Source organism: Palaemon carinicauda, chromosome 27 (genome assembly GCF_036898095.1).
Source record: "Palaemon carinicauda isolate YSFRI2023 chromosome 27, ASM3689809v2, whole genome shotgun sequence".
NCBI lineage: Eukaryota > Metazoa > Arthropoda > Malacostraca > Decapoda > Palaemonidae > Palaemon > Palaemon carinicauda.
In genome coordinates this window covers 69,850,361-69,869,192 of record NC_090751.1, presented here as the reverse complement: position 1 = coordinate 69,869,192, position 18,832 = coordinate 69,850,361, and the positions used below count along the sequence as shown (strand labels likewise).

At 34.6% G+C, this 18,832-nt stretch overlaps 1 protein-coding gene across 10 annotated transcripts in view; it reads right to left on the bottom strand.

Moving 5' to 3' along the window:
* Window positions 1–2,877: 2,877 nt before the first annotated feature.
* LOC137620755 (protein lingerer-like) overlaps window positions 2,878–18,832 on the bottom strand; it is a 283,036-nt gene continuing 267,081 nt past the window's right edge. For all 10 annotated transcript variants that reach the window (XM_068351150.1, XM_068351155.1, XM_068351153.1 and 7 more), the window contains one exon: window positions 2,878–3,946. In XM_068351150.1, coding sequence (XP_068207251.1) covers window positions 3,845–3,946 — 102 coding nt within the window. In that variant the 3' untranslated portion in view covers window positions 2,878–3,844. The remainder of the gene's footprint in view (window positions 3,947–18,832) is intronic.

Here is an 18,832-nt window from a genome sequence, read left to right as displayed (position 1 = left end):
AAGGTTGCAAAGTGTTGGGGGCAGTTATGGGAGTAGTAAAATATAGAGGGTTGGGCATGAATGTAAAGAGAGTTCTATATAAGAAAGTGATTGTACCAACTGTGATGTATGGATCAGAGTTGTGGGGAATGAAAGCGACGGAGAGACAGAAATTGAATGTGTTTGAGATAGAGAATGTAAATTTAATTCATTAGACAAAGTTTGTTCGTTTGTCTATCATTCCACCTTGCGTGTGACTTTCACTATGAACTGGATCATTTCTGATTTGGTTATTTCATGGGTTTGGAAATAAATCCCTTGCATGTAAGAACATGACAAATACTGTGTACAATGGCAATAAATGGAAATAATGACGTGTGCTGGTTCACTCGTGAAAACAATGAACAATAATAATATGAAATATACAAGACGATGATATTTTGTAGAAATGATAATTGAGAAAAAAGGAATAAAATAGGAAAAACAATCTCATTGTGTGTCAACTTGCATTACTGGTAAAACATCTTGTTTACGTTATGGGCGGGATTTGTGGGCGTCAGAAGCGGAGAATTGAACACTGTGATTTAAACACGTATGCCAACAAAGAAATACACTAAAATAGACCTTATATAAACATGTATAATGACTAGATTTACAAGTATTTTGGTTGTTGGTGGGGTGAGATGCGAGGAACCCTACATCTCTAAGCTGCGGGTGTCACGTGGGGGGGGGGGGGGGATTTGAGTAATGACTCTGGTAGGGAACGTCACCATTGGCTAGTGCATGTGGTGTGTTCTACTATGGTAACATAAGAACAGACTAAGATAGCTCTTACACAATCAGAAATAAAGGCTAGAATCCCACACTTCATTGGTTGACTGAGGAAAGGAGAGGGGGCTAAAATTAAGGAGGAGATTTTATAGTGAAATTTCCAGTGTGAGCTGTGCGTGATATACGACCAAGTGCTCTACTCTTTTGTAGAATATACAAGTAATTTTAACTTTAATTTATATTTGTAGCTTAGCTTTTTAATGATGATGATGATAATGACTATGTATCTGGACGAGAGGTGGAAGGGGGAGGGGTAATATTATGGAGGAGGAGAAGAATTTTTAGTGAAATTTCCCGAGTGTGAGCTGTGTGTGATATATGGCAAAGTGCTATACTCTTTTGTAGGATATACAAGTAATTTCAACTGCCATATGGTTTATAAAATTATAGCTTAGCTTGTAATGATGATGATAATAATGACTGTACCTGGACGTCACCGTCTGTATCACCAGGCATGTTTTTGACGTATAACGTTGTCATCGTAGTGAAGGTGTTAAAGATCATAGTATTGCAAGTTGCATTATCATGAATATAGATCGCAGTTTCCACTTTATCAAAAAGAGGACTAAGTGAGGTGCTAGAGTGCAATTTCCTATTAAAAACAAAAAGCATCAGTAGGCTACAAGCATATTATAATGGGGTTTGAATTTCTCTAAGCTTCAAACAAGTTTTAAGACCATTAATATTCCATTGAAATATTTAGATATTGAACATTAAAACAATTATTACGGATTTCTACTGGGTAGAAAGAGCATTATTTCTGGTTACTTTGCTGGAGTTGAGTTTGCTTAAATGTACAAGCATTACTTTTTACATTAGGTTTGGGTTCTTTGAATATAAATTTTTTTTTTATTTTCACTATGATTTGTTTGCTGGTTACCATCGTGATTATGATTAGTTTTTTTTATGATTTTTTCAAGATAGAGAGAGCCTATTACATGCTTCTTTATTAGATGATCAACATTACCATAATTTTTCTTATATTTTTTCCTGATAAAGTTATTAATCAGTTACTAGTTTTATATTTATATTTTCAATGTCATGAAATTCAGAAATGAAGTAATCTTCAGGCTGCAAGAAATTTTGAAGCCCAATTTATTCTCTGCTGTTGTTTAATGTGAAAATAGATTTTGCCAGTTCTGCCTATATATGAAGATGGATTTAACTTAGGGGTAGGCAAATTGTTTGTTTATTTCCCTAATCTACTTGAAAATCATATGAATTCTTAGACCTCAATCTTTAACACCTGCTTAGCAACTTCATTACCAAAGTAATTACTGTACAGTGGAATCAGATACAGATGAGGTTAGATGCAAAGTTTCAGTTCCCTCAACAATTGGACTTGGTACATCAGCAAATAAACGTTTCTGTAGACTGACCCTATAAGAAACCTCTTTGGACTTATTCAAATATTCTTCATTATTTGCTATTTTCTATTTTGGATGGGTTTTATTTTCAAAGAACCCAATTTTCCCCTTCAGATTTTGATTTAGGGGTTCATGCTCAATTGACAGGACTAAACCCTACAGGATCCATTATGTATGGATAGGGATAAATACAGCCATATCTAAACAAATATTAATAGTATGACTAAAATCTATATAAAAAGTAAAATAAACATTAAAATGACAGCATGATAAAATCATTAAAATAATTATGAAACAAGCTACCCACCCAACCCATTCATAGCCTAATTTTCAATGTTAATGGTTATGAACTAGAGTTTAAAAAAAATAGTTTGTGATAACCTGTTAAAAGGTAAAATCAATTAATATTACAAGGCATTAAGAGAAGTAAAATCAAAAGTAATACACTTGTGGGCTACATAAAGAAACCCATAGTACCTCCTTTAGGGTACACAACAGAAACAGCATTACTGGAGAAAATAGTAATTTTTTCAGTGTTCAAGACAACATACCCTTTACTATAAGAAAAAATATCTTACCTGAATTATTAATCTCTTTAAGAATTTTTTTAGAAATCTGAAATTCAATCAGTAGACTAAAAAACAAATATGGCTTTCATTTTATAGCTCTGGTTCACAAATTAAGGTTAATAAAAATAATCTAGAGTCAAGATATTTTATTGGTGAACTGAAATATTTCACTATCTCACTACACAAAAAGCTTACAAAACAAGAGGCATAATTTTTCATATATCGATACAGCATTCCTGTAACAGGAATGGGATTATATTGTACCTAGATAGATACAGAAGAAGTTAGAAAAAAAGAAAAATAAAGTGAGTTGAACATACATTCATCCTATTCTGGGGCGATCACTGAAGGCAGAAATTCAAGATGTGGTCTGAAATTACACAGGGTATCCCTTGGTTTTTCAGGATTTGTGAGAAAAAAAAAAAGGAAATTATTCACTCCAGAATAGAATGCTGCCTTATATTGTATTCTACTGAAGTTTTGTTCTAGTGGTGAACAATCACTAGGCCGTTTTTGTCAAATCCTATCACCCAAAAGTACAATCTGTAAAACTTCTTTATTATATAAAAAGGTGTGGAGTGAGAGGTTGTGGAGAAATGCACCATGCCAGTGGACTTATGCCCATGGTTTATTCAGTGGCGTCTATTATTTACAAGTGAGAAGAGCAAGACTGAATATACCATTGCTAAATATTATATCCACTTTAACATCACCTTGGACGAGTTCATACAGAATAGACCTATAAAGGGTGAGGAATAGCTTGTCTCACTGTTATATTTACTATATTCTGAGACAAGCAAATCCTTTTGTATATATATCTTTTTTTTGCACTGACTAAGGAGTACACTTGAAATTCGACCCTTGTACATGTCAATTTTGTTTGTTTTTTTACAACAGTCTTCTGTGAGCGCATTTTCATAACTAATTAATAAACTGATGCTCCGGATACTGAGAGGCACCTATTCAGTGTCATTACGATGTTACTCATATGATCATTGCAGTAAATCTTCAATGTAACAAAATTAAGCTTTGTTAGTTCATAAAACTGTACACCTTTTGTTTCCCATGATCATTCTTATAAGGTGTTTTTAAATTATCTTAATTTGTCCCCCAGTAAGATCCTCCATAAGAAGGTTTCGATCCTCCTTTGTTCTGACCACCAGTTGTGGCTGCACGTTGACCACCAGAACTGGCTCCATCCTGTGAAATAAAATTTTTCTTCCATAATGTTAAAACATTTTAAAGCTTATTAAAAATTAGGAAATTGTACCACCTAAGGCCACAATAATACATACATGTTATGTACATTACGAATATATTGCATAAATTTTTTTCTCTAGTGTTATTTAACAGTTTGAAGAGTTTCTTAAAAAGACCCATAAAATAAAAATAAAAACACCATATCTTGACCAATACTGATGGGTCCTTGAGTTGGTAAAAATATGTAGCTAATTTCAAGTTAATCTACCTAGTATTATGAGGATGATGTACATTTGGCAAAATATTATTGTTATTTAATTTCTTGCAGTTGCATTCTTGTTCATATATTCACAATGATGTCTTAACCAAGGATTTATTCAATGGTTGTTATCTGGTAGTCAGGTTTTACTGGATTATTCTTCTGATGAACATTTTCAGGTGTATGTTTTCCACAATGTCTGCTTTCTGATGGGCACAGGAAACATTCATGTTACTTGTTTGATTCTTGATGACCAATTCTAGAACCCTCCTCCAGTAAGGACAAGCACTTTTAAAATGTAAAAATTACTCCCTTCAGTTGATGCATGCTTGGACAAAGATCCCCACATTCTTAAAGCCTTTCATGATAGATCTTCTGGGGCCAGTTAATCTGTGATGAATATCCTGTTTGTCCAGCACAAACTTTATTAAATCTCCACATAACCAGATAACCATCATCAAATATATTCTAGATCAAGATATTAAAAATATAAAAAAACTAGAATGCAACTGGAAGAAATTAGATACAGATCATCTTTCCTCAACTTGGCAAGAGCCTTTTAATTGAAAGTATATAGTCAACAAAATACTGTACCTTTTACAGATATGTACAGTATAGGCTACCGTATATTACCTATATGATTAATTGAATCTGTTTATTTCTTGGGCTTTCTCAGAAATACTGTATTGCATATAACTGTTAGAATGGATGATGGAAGAATAGAAGTGGCTGAACTGTGTAGATATATTGGTGTAAGCATAACAGATGGCAGAATATGAGAAGCAAGGAAGGCAACAAGATGTGTCCTAGAAATTGTAAAATTACTTTACTGTCTGTGAAAGCCAAGGTATGAACGTATGAAGGAATTGTTAAAATAAATCTTTCCAGAAAAGGTTAGATACTGTATACAACCGAAAGAAAAAAGTTGGGAGCTGACTAGAAAAACTGTTTGCATAAATTGATATACACTAGAATGAGAAATTATGAGCAACACGAAGGGTTAACATATGTAAAATAATTTTTTTTTCAACAAAACTAAATCAAAAGAAAAACTATACTCCAGAAGTAGTAGGAGGGGAGGAAGACTTAGATAGGGTTGAATATATGCGTAAAAAGATAGGCTGGAAAGAAAAGTACAAGTGTATGTAAGGGCATTCAGTGAACTGCTGATAGGCCTTCTGTGTACATGTATGAAGCAACAGATGTGTAAAATTTCACTGCATAAGTGGTATATCCACAATTCAGCAGCTATCATGAGGAAATGTGGTATTGCTGCACTGTTGTTCTCAGGAGCTACCCATTAAGGGGAAAACTGCTTAATTGTTGGGCAAAAGTTTATTTCAAATATACAGTATATAATATTTTCAAACTACAATCTACCATTTCCACACTTACCTTCGAATATAAAATGCTATTAACTTCAAGTGCCAACTTGACAGAATTTGAATTAGAAAAAAAACATATTTCAACTCCCTTGCCATGTTGCCATGTACAGAGTCCAGTGACACAAGAGGTTTGTGGGGATAAAACCAACCACAAAAGATTCAGATTTGTTACATCATAATCATTAACATAATGTATCACCAAAGGGGGTTAGAAACTATATATTTAAAGACAAGTATGGAAATAAAATCTTTAGTTTGAAAATCCTGTTTATTTACAGGAATCTTGCCTTTGAAAAAAAAGGAAAAAAAGGTTGAATACCATTCCCAGGTTGACTAAGGGTTATACATAAATAGGAAGCAACCAAGTTACTTTACCAAAAGCCAGAATGTTACTATACTGTAAATTCCTCACTATTATCTCAAGACTTCAGTTAAATGCATGTAAAGGCCAATTTTGAGTCATCCCTCTCTCTTTCATTGAATTTCTTTTTACCCACACTACACTGAACTAAGGTCAAGAGTAGTAACCAACGTCATAAAAAGAAAATCTTACACAATTTAGATCATATAAATTAATAAGGTAAATAAGACTTGTATATAGCGCCATGAGCTTGAACTATGAACTTCTTTAAAAAGTAGGATATGGCATTTTTACACAGGTCTATAAAGAAAACTAACTTTAGTCTTAAAAAACATAACTAGCCTCCAACCTCCTGAACCTTTTGAGACCTGAAAAGTGGAGTATTTCCTATTGCTGAAACCTCCCTAGTTCGTCAAACAGTATAACTTTAATTCATGTATTGCCTTTTACTCCACTCTAATAACACTTTTGAGCATCAAACCCTCACTAAATAATCTGGCACTCCATATCAAGGTCCTTTTTGGACATTTTATTCAACTTATTTCAGCAGAACAACTATGGAAGATTATACTAAAATATTTTTTTTTCTAATTGCAGAGCTGAACAAACTTTCTGGATATAATGTTACATACTATAGTAAAATTTTCATGTATGTAAATGAGGAGAGAAAATACTGATAATGACTGGGCATAAAATACGGCATGTCACTGAAGAGTAAAAAAATCAATAAAATGAGTTCAATATGTCTAAAAAGGAGTAAGAGTTCTCTCAATTGTTGCTGCTGCTGAGGTTCAGACACTGCAGAATATTGTATGCCTACATATTTAACACATGATTCATTTTATGTGCAATCTAGCAATTTTCTTAAGCAAAGGCATGGAATGGGTATATAATTCCTAATTAATATCATCATCTGGCCCTGGTTTGGAATTTACATAACCTTCATGACTTTCACCTTGGCCATTAGATTGTTTTCAAGTATTCTTTCATCTGGACTAACTGGGTCCTTTAGGGATAAGTTGCACTCTATGTACATTATTCTAACATTTATCATGGTATTGGTAACAGATTCTGTAAATTTTTAGTACCTACCTAGAGATTTGTGCATAATTAACAAATATTTTGCTCCACCTTTCATTCAATAGGAAGAAAAAGAAATAATGTGAAGGATTCTTAATGGCTTCTGCTACTGTGTCCACTAATAATAAATCTTGAGTGGCCATGAGGGGATAATCAGAAATAATTCAGAATGGATTTCTCTTATATAGCTTAAATAAGCTACCCTTTACACCCTTATAGAAGGACAAGACCAACTGTGTCTTGAGATTGAGTTTTATACAATGGAATTAGAGAAAAACTCTTGGATGAAGAGATAGAAGGGTGAAATTGCCACTGACTGAAAAAGAAGGGTGAAATTGCCACTGACTGAAAAAGAAGGGTGAAATTGCCACTGACTGAACTAAAATAATTTCCTTTGACTGAAAAAATAATACCTGTTAGCAAGAACATAGAAAATGCATCTATTCTACCTAGTCTGAAACATTGCGAACCCCTTGTGACAAGATGGCATTACTGTATGTTGGTACCATCAAGTAACAGTAACGACAGAGGTCGTCAAGTAGGCACTTGTAGTTAAATAGCTTTTTCTAATCGAAGGTAAGATTCATGGAAATAATGGGCTTTTATGACCCATTTACAGTACTTGCACAAGTTAAGTTTGCTAATGTCACATGTTAAAGAGAGCAACTAAATAAACATCATACTTGGAATTTTCAATATTAAAGATTATAATTCATTTTACTTCCTAAAGTACAACATGAAGCATTAGAGAAAATCATCTGGTTGCTACAGTATGTGGCAAGATAAAGATAGTAATAAAATAAAAATGGTAACCTATAGAGAATAGGAACAAACTAGTCCTGCCTACAGATATGAATCTTTGGGGGTTAGTAAAGCAATATAAACCCTTGCAGTTACAGCACATAGAAAAAGAATGCTGTAAAGTATTTCCTGAAAGTATTGCAAATGCAATAAAATTTGTAAAATAACAAGCCCTTAATTCACTTGAAATAACCAGTCTTTTAAAAATTAACTCTTGCTTTCAGTTAGTCACATGGGATTTGTTGTACTCCTGTATTTTTTTTCAGAGGTGCATTCTAGTCATTGAGACAAAATACCAAGGAAAAATATATTATGGGAGCTCAAATTGAATTGGAAAAGCTAACAAATCTTGGTCTAGCATCAAAATAATGTCACCATTTTCATGATTCAAGTATCCATTCTTACCAAAATTTCCTGGTCATATGGTCTGACATATTAGTTTGGCGCAAATGATTTAAAGTTAAGTAGATTGGGCCGAAGTATCATTTTACAGTTTAATCAATATCTTTTACATGATCTGTCTTGACATTTAATTTTCTATTTTTCTTCAAATTTATTTGTTTCTCTATTACCTTTCTGCAATGGTTACTTCCACTTTGGAATCTTTGGGCTTGTAGCATTTCTCTTTTCTAACTAGTATTGATAATAATAGTCCTGAGAAAATCCCTAAAATTGGTACAATATAATGAAAGTTCAACATACAAAAAGGCCGAAAAAATGGCACAAAGACAGTGTACAAGAAAAACTGAAAAACTCCCTAAAAATTGTTTATTAAAAGCCATAAGTTTGTTTTTTTGGCTCATATTTGATATGTGACTAATGCCTCCTCATTCTCTACTTGATGCTTAATTCTATCATTTGGATTGACAATACTGTACTTACAAGTGCAATTCTGTACATTTGCATCTAAATACTATAAAATGTTTAAATACCTTTAAAATATTTAATTCATGATTAGTGTAATACTTTTCCCCTTCTTTTTGGAAAAAATCCTTCCCAACATGGTAGCTTTATTCTCTTGCTTTGAGTTTTGCATAAAAAAACTAGCATGATCAATAATTGCCATTACTAACATTATTACTATAATCTGCCACACTAATCAGGCAAAATACAATTGTCAAAACAGTACCTAAAATGAATACAGCACAATGCCACATTCTTGCCTTTAAGACATACTGTAAAATAATGATCAATACCCAACACATTTCTAAATGCCATGACCTTGCACCAGCTATTTATCCTTCACCACAGGATTTTCCTCCATATTTCCCTACTATTCATTCATTTCTGAGGTATCTAAATCTCTCTACAATTCAGTTTTCCTCCATATTTCCCTACTATTCATTCATTTTCGAGGTATCTAAATCTAGGAATCTTCCCAATTATCTTCTCTACTTTTGTCCCATATAAATCCTTGTAAGATTACAACTTATTTTCCCTTCAATTCTATCTATTCTCACAAAAATATTTGTCCCCGTATATGCAATTCTTACTATTCAATATTTTGAGACCAACTTGCATAATTAAACCTTAAATTTTTACACTGTTAAAACATACTCCTGCTGATACATAAACTATAAATTTCTTTGAAAGAAAAGGGCAATACAATACACATTTCTTGTCCCTCCCAAAAGTTATCCATGTAAAAGTCTACCAAACATTCTGAGACTTTAATACTGATGGCTTAAATCTCCCTTTCCCGTTAAACTCGGTTACAAAGCCTCTTCCTAGCTAGTTCTTGTCTTAGGGATTTGATGCTCTAAATACTTTTGCTTATAACCCTCTAATCCTCAACATATTGAGAATCCCTTACCTGGATTCCATCAGACAGGCAGCATTTCAAATATTGTCTTTTTTATATATATATTTTTTTTTATTTCAGAATATCCATATGATGTCTGGTTAAAATTTTTTTATTTTATTTAAGTCTGATGAAAATTTAAACAACTTTTGTTTTTTTCCTTTACAAATCTCAGAACATATTCATGCATTCATGATCTGCTAAAAGTGTTTACGTTTAATTAATGGCTATCCCCAACGTTAATTTATGTGATCAATTTGCACACAGATGGCACGAAAATATCTAACTGCGGCAGGCAGCATTAGGAGAAAAAGGACAAAAAATGACAAACGGCAACTCAACCTTGCAGCTTCAAACCACAAAAAAAAATGGTACCCTTGAAAAAATTAATCACAAAGAAAAAACTGACTTTACGTAAAATAAAAAATAATCCCAGCTATGCAAAGTCTAAGGAAATATTCAAGTAAACACAGGTCCCTAAGGATAGAAGCTTGATGACAAAGAACTATACAAATTTGTTAAACAAATTTAAGTTCTGACTTAATATTTTTGCAGTAATTCAGTTAAACTGATTTGTTGCTTGTGAACAAGAGAAAGGACTATGTACTAATGACAAACTATTTATACATATGATCCGTGCCCCCTGGGAACCTCTATACAAGCTAGGACCAAAGAGAGCCAGGCAATGGATGCTGATGACTGCAGGTACACAAACTATAGGCTTACCTAAATAACCCTTTCTAGCTCAAAGGGACAGCAAGTTTGTGAAAAGCTAGTGCTGTTTTAGAGTTCGTGAGTTAGAGACATTATCCACCTAACTGCTACGACCAAAAATATTGTTGAAAAGACATTATATCATCTTGGAGCATACTATACAAAGACATGCTAAAACCTTTTTGAATTAGAAATAGAAAATATTATTCTACAATGTAATAAATCTCTAACATAACTAACATGATTTAGCTGTGATGCAACAACACTTAATTTTGAAATGCTGTCCACTGAGTGTTTTTTAAAATCCCAAATTTTTAAAAGTAAGAGATTTTCTCAAATATACTGTACAACTCTACGTCCCTTATTAAGAGTATGATTTCAGCGTGGATGGCACTTTGCTCTTAAAATTTATAATGAAGTACCAGTAGTTACCAAGGAGTGTCGAAGCTTCTCCAGGCTCCTTCACCAACATACCAAGAAGGTACTTTGACCTTCACCTTGGGCTTGCAGAATGGTTGAGGCAGTAAGTGAAACTTGTAGGACTCAGGTTTGTATAGTTAGTGTCATAATACACTAACCTGATAGAGGAGATGGAGTGTTGCCTCCTACCACTTCCACATGTTTGAGTATTAATTCTCATGGGTTAGGATAGGTTTCTGTCTGCTGACAAACTGTCATGGAAGAACCTTTATCTTCATAAGGATACGATTGTCATAATGTTTGGCCATTTGAAGTGATGGGTTTAACATTCTACAGCAATCCAACCGACCCCTAACAAGGAGGATGGTAGAGATATTTCTATATCTTATTCATATAGAACAGTTGCTCAGCATGGAAGCTTACCTGCATCAGTGTCCAATTCAGGAAATAGCAGCAAGATTGTTGCAACCCAAGGTAGGGGAAGGAAAAGATAAGGCGTGGCTACTATCTCATATGAGATCTTCCTTGTCCTGCAAAGAGATTGGTACATTACACAACCTGCAGAGCAGCTACCACAGGTCACAATGAGAATGAATCCACTTTTGCAGATAGGGGTCTGTAAAGGTTGTCTGGCACTTCTAAACACCGTTTAATGATTGCATCACTGACATGTTCTCAAAGAAGGTTATTAAAGTCTACCCCATTACCCTGACTTTGAGAGTGCATGGTGGTACGGCTCTTTCAAATTATCCTGATGCTTGGGGATACGGTCTCTTGATCATTTCTAAGCCCGACGAAGGCATTCCCAGAGTTCCTTCTTCGTAACCTTGCCCACACTAACGAAGGGATTACAATCCTGCAGTCCGAAGGGTTGGGTTTAAAAATCCTATGGATTGTCAATCCCATCCTTAAGAGAGGAGATGGAGAAAGATTCAGACCTGATGAAATAGACAAAAGGATTCTGTGTTTTTGCCACAAACTCCAGAATGAAGGTGAAAGATTTTTCCCCATCCTTCAGAATGACTTCCTACACAAGAATTTCCATAAGTTTGCCTACCCTCTTTGTTTAGGCTAACAACATGAGAAAAACCGTATTCAGAGTGACGCTCTTATCCGATGCCTGCTGCAATGATTCAAAGGGGCCCTTTTAAGGGACCTGAGGACTGGTTACATCCTCTGCAGGTGGTCTGAAATCTCTTAGCAGACTGCTTGAAACTCCACGAAGATACACAATTCCCATGATATGGATAGGTCTAAGCCATATTGTCTGAAGACTTAACTCAAGATTGAGCGATAGCCTTCAACTGTTGAGACTGAGGGGAGTTTCTCCCAACATATACAAGGAAATTCGCAATCAACTGCAGAGAGGCTCTAACAGGAGAAGCAACGTTTCTATGACAACAATCACAGATGGCTCACTTTGCTTGGTATACTGCTATAGATTGATTGATTGATTTGAAGTTTTCTGGCGTCTTGACATCGGTTGTTGACTCGAAAGCTGCTGTAGAGGATCTATCATGAGCAGAGCCTAGTGAAAACTCTATTGCTCTAAGGATATGCGGGATAGTCTCCACCTCTGAAGAAACAGAGCTGTGGATTCTGGAGGGGCTGGCAAAGCTGATTTGACAATGGGAAAGTTCTGTCAGGACTTAAGTCAAGAGCATGAGTATCAAGAGGTCTAGATACCATTGTGCATGCGGCCATTTGGGAACTACCAGAGTTAGCCTGAGATTCAGGGTAATCAGCATCATATTGATTACCCTTCAAAAAAAGAAGAAGAAGAAGAAGAGAAGAAGAAAAGAAGAAGAAGAAGAAGAAGCATAAGCACTGAGGTTGTACCACTTCACTGGTGTTGTAAAGCATGCTCTAGTGCTGTAGCTGGATCCTGAATCAGATAGTAGTAGACCAGAGTTATTGTTGAGCTTTGTGATGAACATGTTGATTGATGGGATCCAACCATTAAAAAGCTGCTCTGCTATTAGAGGATAAAAGGAACATTCAGCTCCCACTACTTGACCTTGGTGACACAGCTTTTCGGTGATTATTTTCCTTTTGCCAGGACTATATCTCGCCAATAGCTCCACTGCGCTGTCTAGATCCCAGAACCGTACATGCTTCGCCAACTTACAAAGGTGGTGCTAAACTGTACTTCCTTGTTTGTTGACGTGCCGTTGCTGGTAATACGTACTTGCTTTGCCAACTTACCAAGGTGCTGTGAAACCGTACTTCCTTGTTTGTTGACGTGTTGTTGCACATAATGCTACTGAGTGACCCACCAGCTGCTGTTGGGAATGACAACATTGCCAAGAGTGTTGCCTTCATTTCCAATATGTTGATATGCATCATTAGGTGGTCTAGTTTCTCAGTTGTGTGCTCTAGCCCTCAACTGATGCATTTGAGAGCAGAGAACAGAAGCATCTCCACAGGAGCCTCTTTTACTAGGTTCTTGTCCTCTTTTACCTCCCAGTCACCTGGAACTTGCTGTTGTGGGGAGTCAGAGGCGGCCAACCAATGTATTTTTAGGCACCACATTACAGACTATTGTTGGAGTCGCCCATGAGGCACAAGCTTCTCCTGGAAAATATCATTAGTTGACGAAAGATCACACTACCTTTCTAATACCGCTGATGCAATCCTCTGAAGCATAGATCCTAATTGCCTTCGTATCCATCAGCATCCCCCAGATACTCTATCATCTGCCCGAGCATGAGTTAGGACTTTTGATTTATCACAATCTGCAGATCCTGACAAATAGCAAAATATCTGTCTCTCTACTAGAGAAACTATCCTATCAGCCAGTCATTGAGGTATCTTAGTAGACAAATGCCCCTGATATGTGCACCAACTGGCATGAGAGCGAAAACTCAAGTGAATATTTGGGGGTCAGTTTGAAGCAAAGGACTTTGAACTGAAAGACCTTCTTGAGGAAGTGGAGGTACTGTCTGCTGAACTGATGAACCATGATCTGAAGGTACACATCTTTCAAGTCGCAATACTTACCGCTGATTACATGGTGCTCACTGTCTCCATTCTGAACAGAGTCTGCAACACAAACCTGTTCATGAAAGAGAGGCTGATGACCAGTCTCCAAAAACCAAATGCCTCTCCACTAGGACCATGCAGCTGTAAAAGCCTGGAGATTGGTCCCATACAAATCCGTAACATTCTCTTGTCCAACCAATTCTTTATCTCTACATGGGTGGGTGGTGAGACTTTTGTCCAAATCCAATGGGTAAAACAATTTTTTTTGTGTCCGAGTGAAAGGAAGAGAAGAACCAATAAAAGGGAGGTCATAACCGTCCTGCAGTACCATCTGTTTTACAGACCCACGCTGCTGCTACTTTGCTTGCTGGATCACCAGATATCTCCCAACTTGTGGTAGTCTGGGTAAGGAATTGACAGTGCTTGAGTCTCCTGGCTTCACTCCTGGTTTGAGTCAAAAGGTACACGTGGCGTCCGAGCTTCTGTGAGAGGTCGCTGCTAGTGAAGGGTTGATGGGCTGGGGCCCTTAAAGGTCACTGCTCAGTGGAAAAAGTGTGTCCTAGCTGGTTTTCCTCTACCTTTCCAGTGCATTGTCCGTTTCTTAAGCCAGGAACATGGCCTGGCTCTACACAGTTTAAGGGGACCGTCCGCCATTTTTTTTTTCTAATGATCCAAATTACACCATTTCTATATATGTTTTAGACATATATAATGCCTTCATCAAATAAAAATTTCAAATCATTTGATCAAAAACTTTTTGATTTATAAGCAAAAATCATGATTTAAAAAAAACTTAGGTACATTTTTCTCCATTACTATAATACCAATTGCATTGAAACTTATACCATAAAAACTACTCTATCAACCGAAAAATTGTCAGAATTTTGATTTTCCTTTCTGCTTTTCTTTTTTTTATTGAATTTTTATTTTCTTTCCTCATCTAGACGGAAAATAATCGTGAAAAAAAAATGTAAAAAGAAAATCAAAATTTTGCCTGACAGAATTGTGGTATTTTTATTCTTCTTTTCAATGATATCTTTCTCTCTAATATCGAACAACAAATAAGCGAGAAAAATGTACCTAAGTGTGAATAAGTATGTTTTTGAGTTATGAGCTCCCAAAGATTTGAAACAAATTTTCGCTTCTTTTCTTAAAGTAATCAAGATATTATTATGATAACTATTATTGTTTATTCCTACATAAAAGCACCCTAAAGGAGGTATTTGAACCCTCAGTTTACTATTCCTATGTTACGAGTTGCCAGCGATCTCTCATTGTTGCCAGTGTTTTAACATTGTTGCCAGTGTTTTAGTTAGCAGGTTTCAGCTTTGTACTCTTAGTTTTTCTAAGCCTTTGCCAGATTATCCATTGACATATTAATGATGGTGGACCTGATATCCTAAAAAGATTATTTTTACCATCATATTTTCATGTTAATCCCAATATACATAATTAAATAAAAAAAACTTCATAATGTCTTCGGATCATTTTCACTCTGTGAAGTTTTTCTATTTTTCATTGCTGTTATAACTTCAACAGTTGGTCTCTTATTTTCTGGCAATAAATAGTTATTCCAACGATATACTCCTCAGTCAGGCTATTAATGGTTATTCCACTTGAAAATTCAACACTTTTCTGTTATAAACATGAATGACTTTTTTCCCACAATCAGCTATAAGCATACATCCAGGTTTTATTAATATTTTTAATAAATTTCAAACCATAGAGCACATAAAAAGGATGTAATCACGATAATGAGCGAAGTTGATAGTATGGCAACTGCTAGCAGTAAAAGATAGGTTGAGTGAGGAACCATGACAGCTGTGATACATGGAAACCTCCTAAGACTGGAATTTTCTGTTTGTCATTTTAAAAACTTTCTGATCTTGGAGGTTTTTGAATATCTAATAAAAGATTATCAATCTGCACCACCATACACAATTTGAAGGATTTCTAGTTCTCTACAATACCAATAAGCTTTCTAGTTAGATTTCTTAAAGCCCTTTGGAAGAAACCAGCTTCTATATTGTTACCTATCCAATTTCAATTTTCTATACATGTCCTCCTTACAAATCTCAACTGATTCAGACCCTCCCATAAAACCATAATCTTTTTTTAGTTACATACGAATTGTGATTCTTTCCTCTTAGTGTTGGGCACCAAAATTTTTGCCTGGTCTCTGTTCTCACCTATACTTTTTCTCACTGATTTTCTGGGCCTTCTCTCAGGTTGGTGTCTTGCCAATATTTTATCAAAATTTTATAAAAATAAATATAAAAATTCTCATTTTTAGTAAGAATCCATGCCAACTTTATGCAATGAACTAACCGCCCTAAGCTATCAGGAACCACTGGATACATCTTTCAAAGCAAGGATAGCCAATTTATTCTTACACAATATTAGCCTTATATATTATCAAAACTAACTTTACTATGTTTATGATCAACCATCATATTTCAATGTTAAATATTAAGAAAAATAATCTTACATAATTTCAAAGGGATGAGATCTCAAAGACTGGGATGATTTGGACATGGGGGATGAGGAGCATTTGGTCAGAAGAGCAATAGATATAAGTTAAAAAGACAAAGCCTTTAGGAATCCCAGGAAATTATGCAACAAGATGCAGAACAACACCTGATAGCAAGATCACAGGTAGAAACAAGAGTGCAGAGATTTTATTTCCCCTCAAATCCATGGGGTTTTGTAAAAGCGGGTATGAAAATATTTATAATCAGACTGAGGACATACTGCATTAAAGTGTTGTGCTTTAAGCATATTGATGATCTACTGTCACTGTATAATTGGAATTTATTATTTGGCGTAAATTATATAAAACCCCAGAATACCTGAGATCTCTTAACAGTAATGACAATCCTTATAAAACTGACAATAAATCATCAAACAAAATTTAACGTATGAAATCTCAATTCCAAGTACTAATTGTAGGACTTCCAATGTCCTCCTCCAATACACAACAAATGACTCAAAGTTACTTGCTCACAATTCTGTATACAACATCTAGTCATGTTTAGCTAGAAAGTATAAATTCTATATGCAACTATTACCTCCTTTTTATTAATAATCTACTTCATTTTGATGTCCCACCTTGGCTACTTCAAAACTTTTAATTAAACTTATGCAAACAAGAAATCTCTTTAATTTAATCCTTGATATGATTACTTGAAATTTTGAATAAATATTGATAATTTGAATTCTATTACTAACTTATTTGTTGTATAGAATTAACTATGGCATGTTCTTAAATTACAACCTTGAAAGATGTTAGACACACTATTACACGGAAGCCTTAAATTACTAGAAGAGTGGGAATGTCAAGAAAAACTATGATAAAAATTTTAAAGGAGTTCAGCCTGGCCGGGATGACCAGTCTTTGAGAAGAAGACAAGGATGGCTGGAAGAATCTGGGGGAAAATCTTTTGTATTGTATGGTATCAAAGCCAAAAGTAATCCAAAGTAAAATTCTATCCCATACATTTTATCTATACAGTACTCCTTTACCATATCAAACCTTCATCTAAAATTTTTGCCTCCTCCAAAAACACCATAGGATGAATCTAGTCATACAAAATTAATTCTAATAAAACAATTCAACAAAAAGTGATTTTGTTTAAATAAATCAAGTCAAAGTATTGTGTTAGGCAATTTGTATGGCTTTATGAACTCTATAATTGTAGTGTATTTGAAAAACAATTATGTAGCATTAAACTAAGTCTCTAGCAAGTAGGTTTCTTCACCACTATTTCCCTTGTTCATGAACACTGATGCCTAAATTAGGACACACTACAAAAACAATCATGAAAATTACTTGAAAACAGTCATGTAAATCCTGACAATGACTTAACTTTTACTGAAATAATCTACAGAATACAGTTCCACAGAATTTTTCCATTACATAACAAAAAAATCACCCAAATGTGACCCATTCACTTTCCAAATCACACAATACTAGTAAATTAGCCTACCTAGTTACACCATTTTTTTTTCAAGTATGGCATTAATTTTTTAAAAGTACTTCATGGACCTAGTTTCCAATCTGGCCACATGAAATTCAGGATATATCTTAATCTTATATAACATATCCTTATACAAAATCTTTTAATTGCCAACAATATCAACATTATTTGAAGAATTCTCATAAAGATATTACACAAGAATGTAACAAAGTTATTATTGCATTTCTTCAAAAATATTAATTCATAAAAATTTTATTTTACAGTAGCCTTGTACTTTGGTTTGAAGTGGATAACTAGAAAAGCCAATGAGAAAACAGTATGTTTCCCTTGTTGGTGAAAAAACACCTTTGAATCTATCACGACCCCTTATACCCCTTGGCAATTCAAAAATAGTGCGAAACTTTCCAGGAAAAAAAAGGGGATTGTATGAATTTCACAATGATAGAGAATAATATAAAGCCTATAATAGCAAAATATTTACTAGACAATCTGGGACTTTACCATCTACTTCAAGGAGGAACCAAGAGCTTTATCATTCAAAATACTTGACACTGGGATACCATTTCTTAATTTCTCCCTCAATAAAATGTTAGTTATTAATCCCTAATAAGTAGTTTGTTTTTTCTTCTTCAAATTACAGTAGTACCTTGTAGACCGAACAACCCAGAACTCAAACAACTAGTGACCGAACAAAATTTACAAAACTTTTGGCCTAAGAGATGAACAAAAATCCAGGTTAAACAACTAGAGTATAAAAAAAACAAAAAAACATTTATGATTAGATCTCACTTAGTTCAAACCCTCAAAACATTGGTTCATTTAATATTTTACTAATTTAATATATTTTAGGGCTTTTTGTGTTCATCCATACAAAATGGAAAAGAAGGACATGGCTTCAGATGAACAGATGAGGGAAGGAAGGCATCCTGCCCTTAACACAGTGAAAAAATGGCTGAATTGCACAATTTTGTAGAAAAATATCTTGTAAGCCAGTAGCCAACAGAACAGGTGATTTTCATTATGAAAATACAGGTATTTCAGAAACATTAAAAAAAGGCTGAAACAACCCTCTCTTGGTAAGGTTTTACTTAAATAGGTCTTCCAGT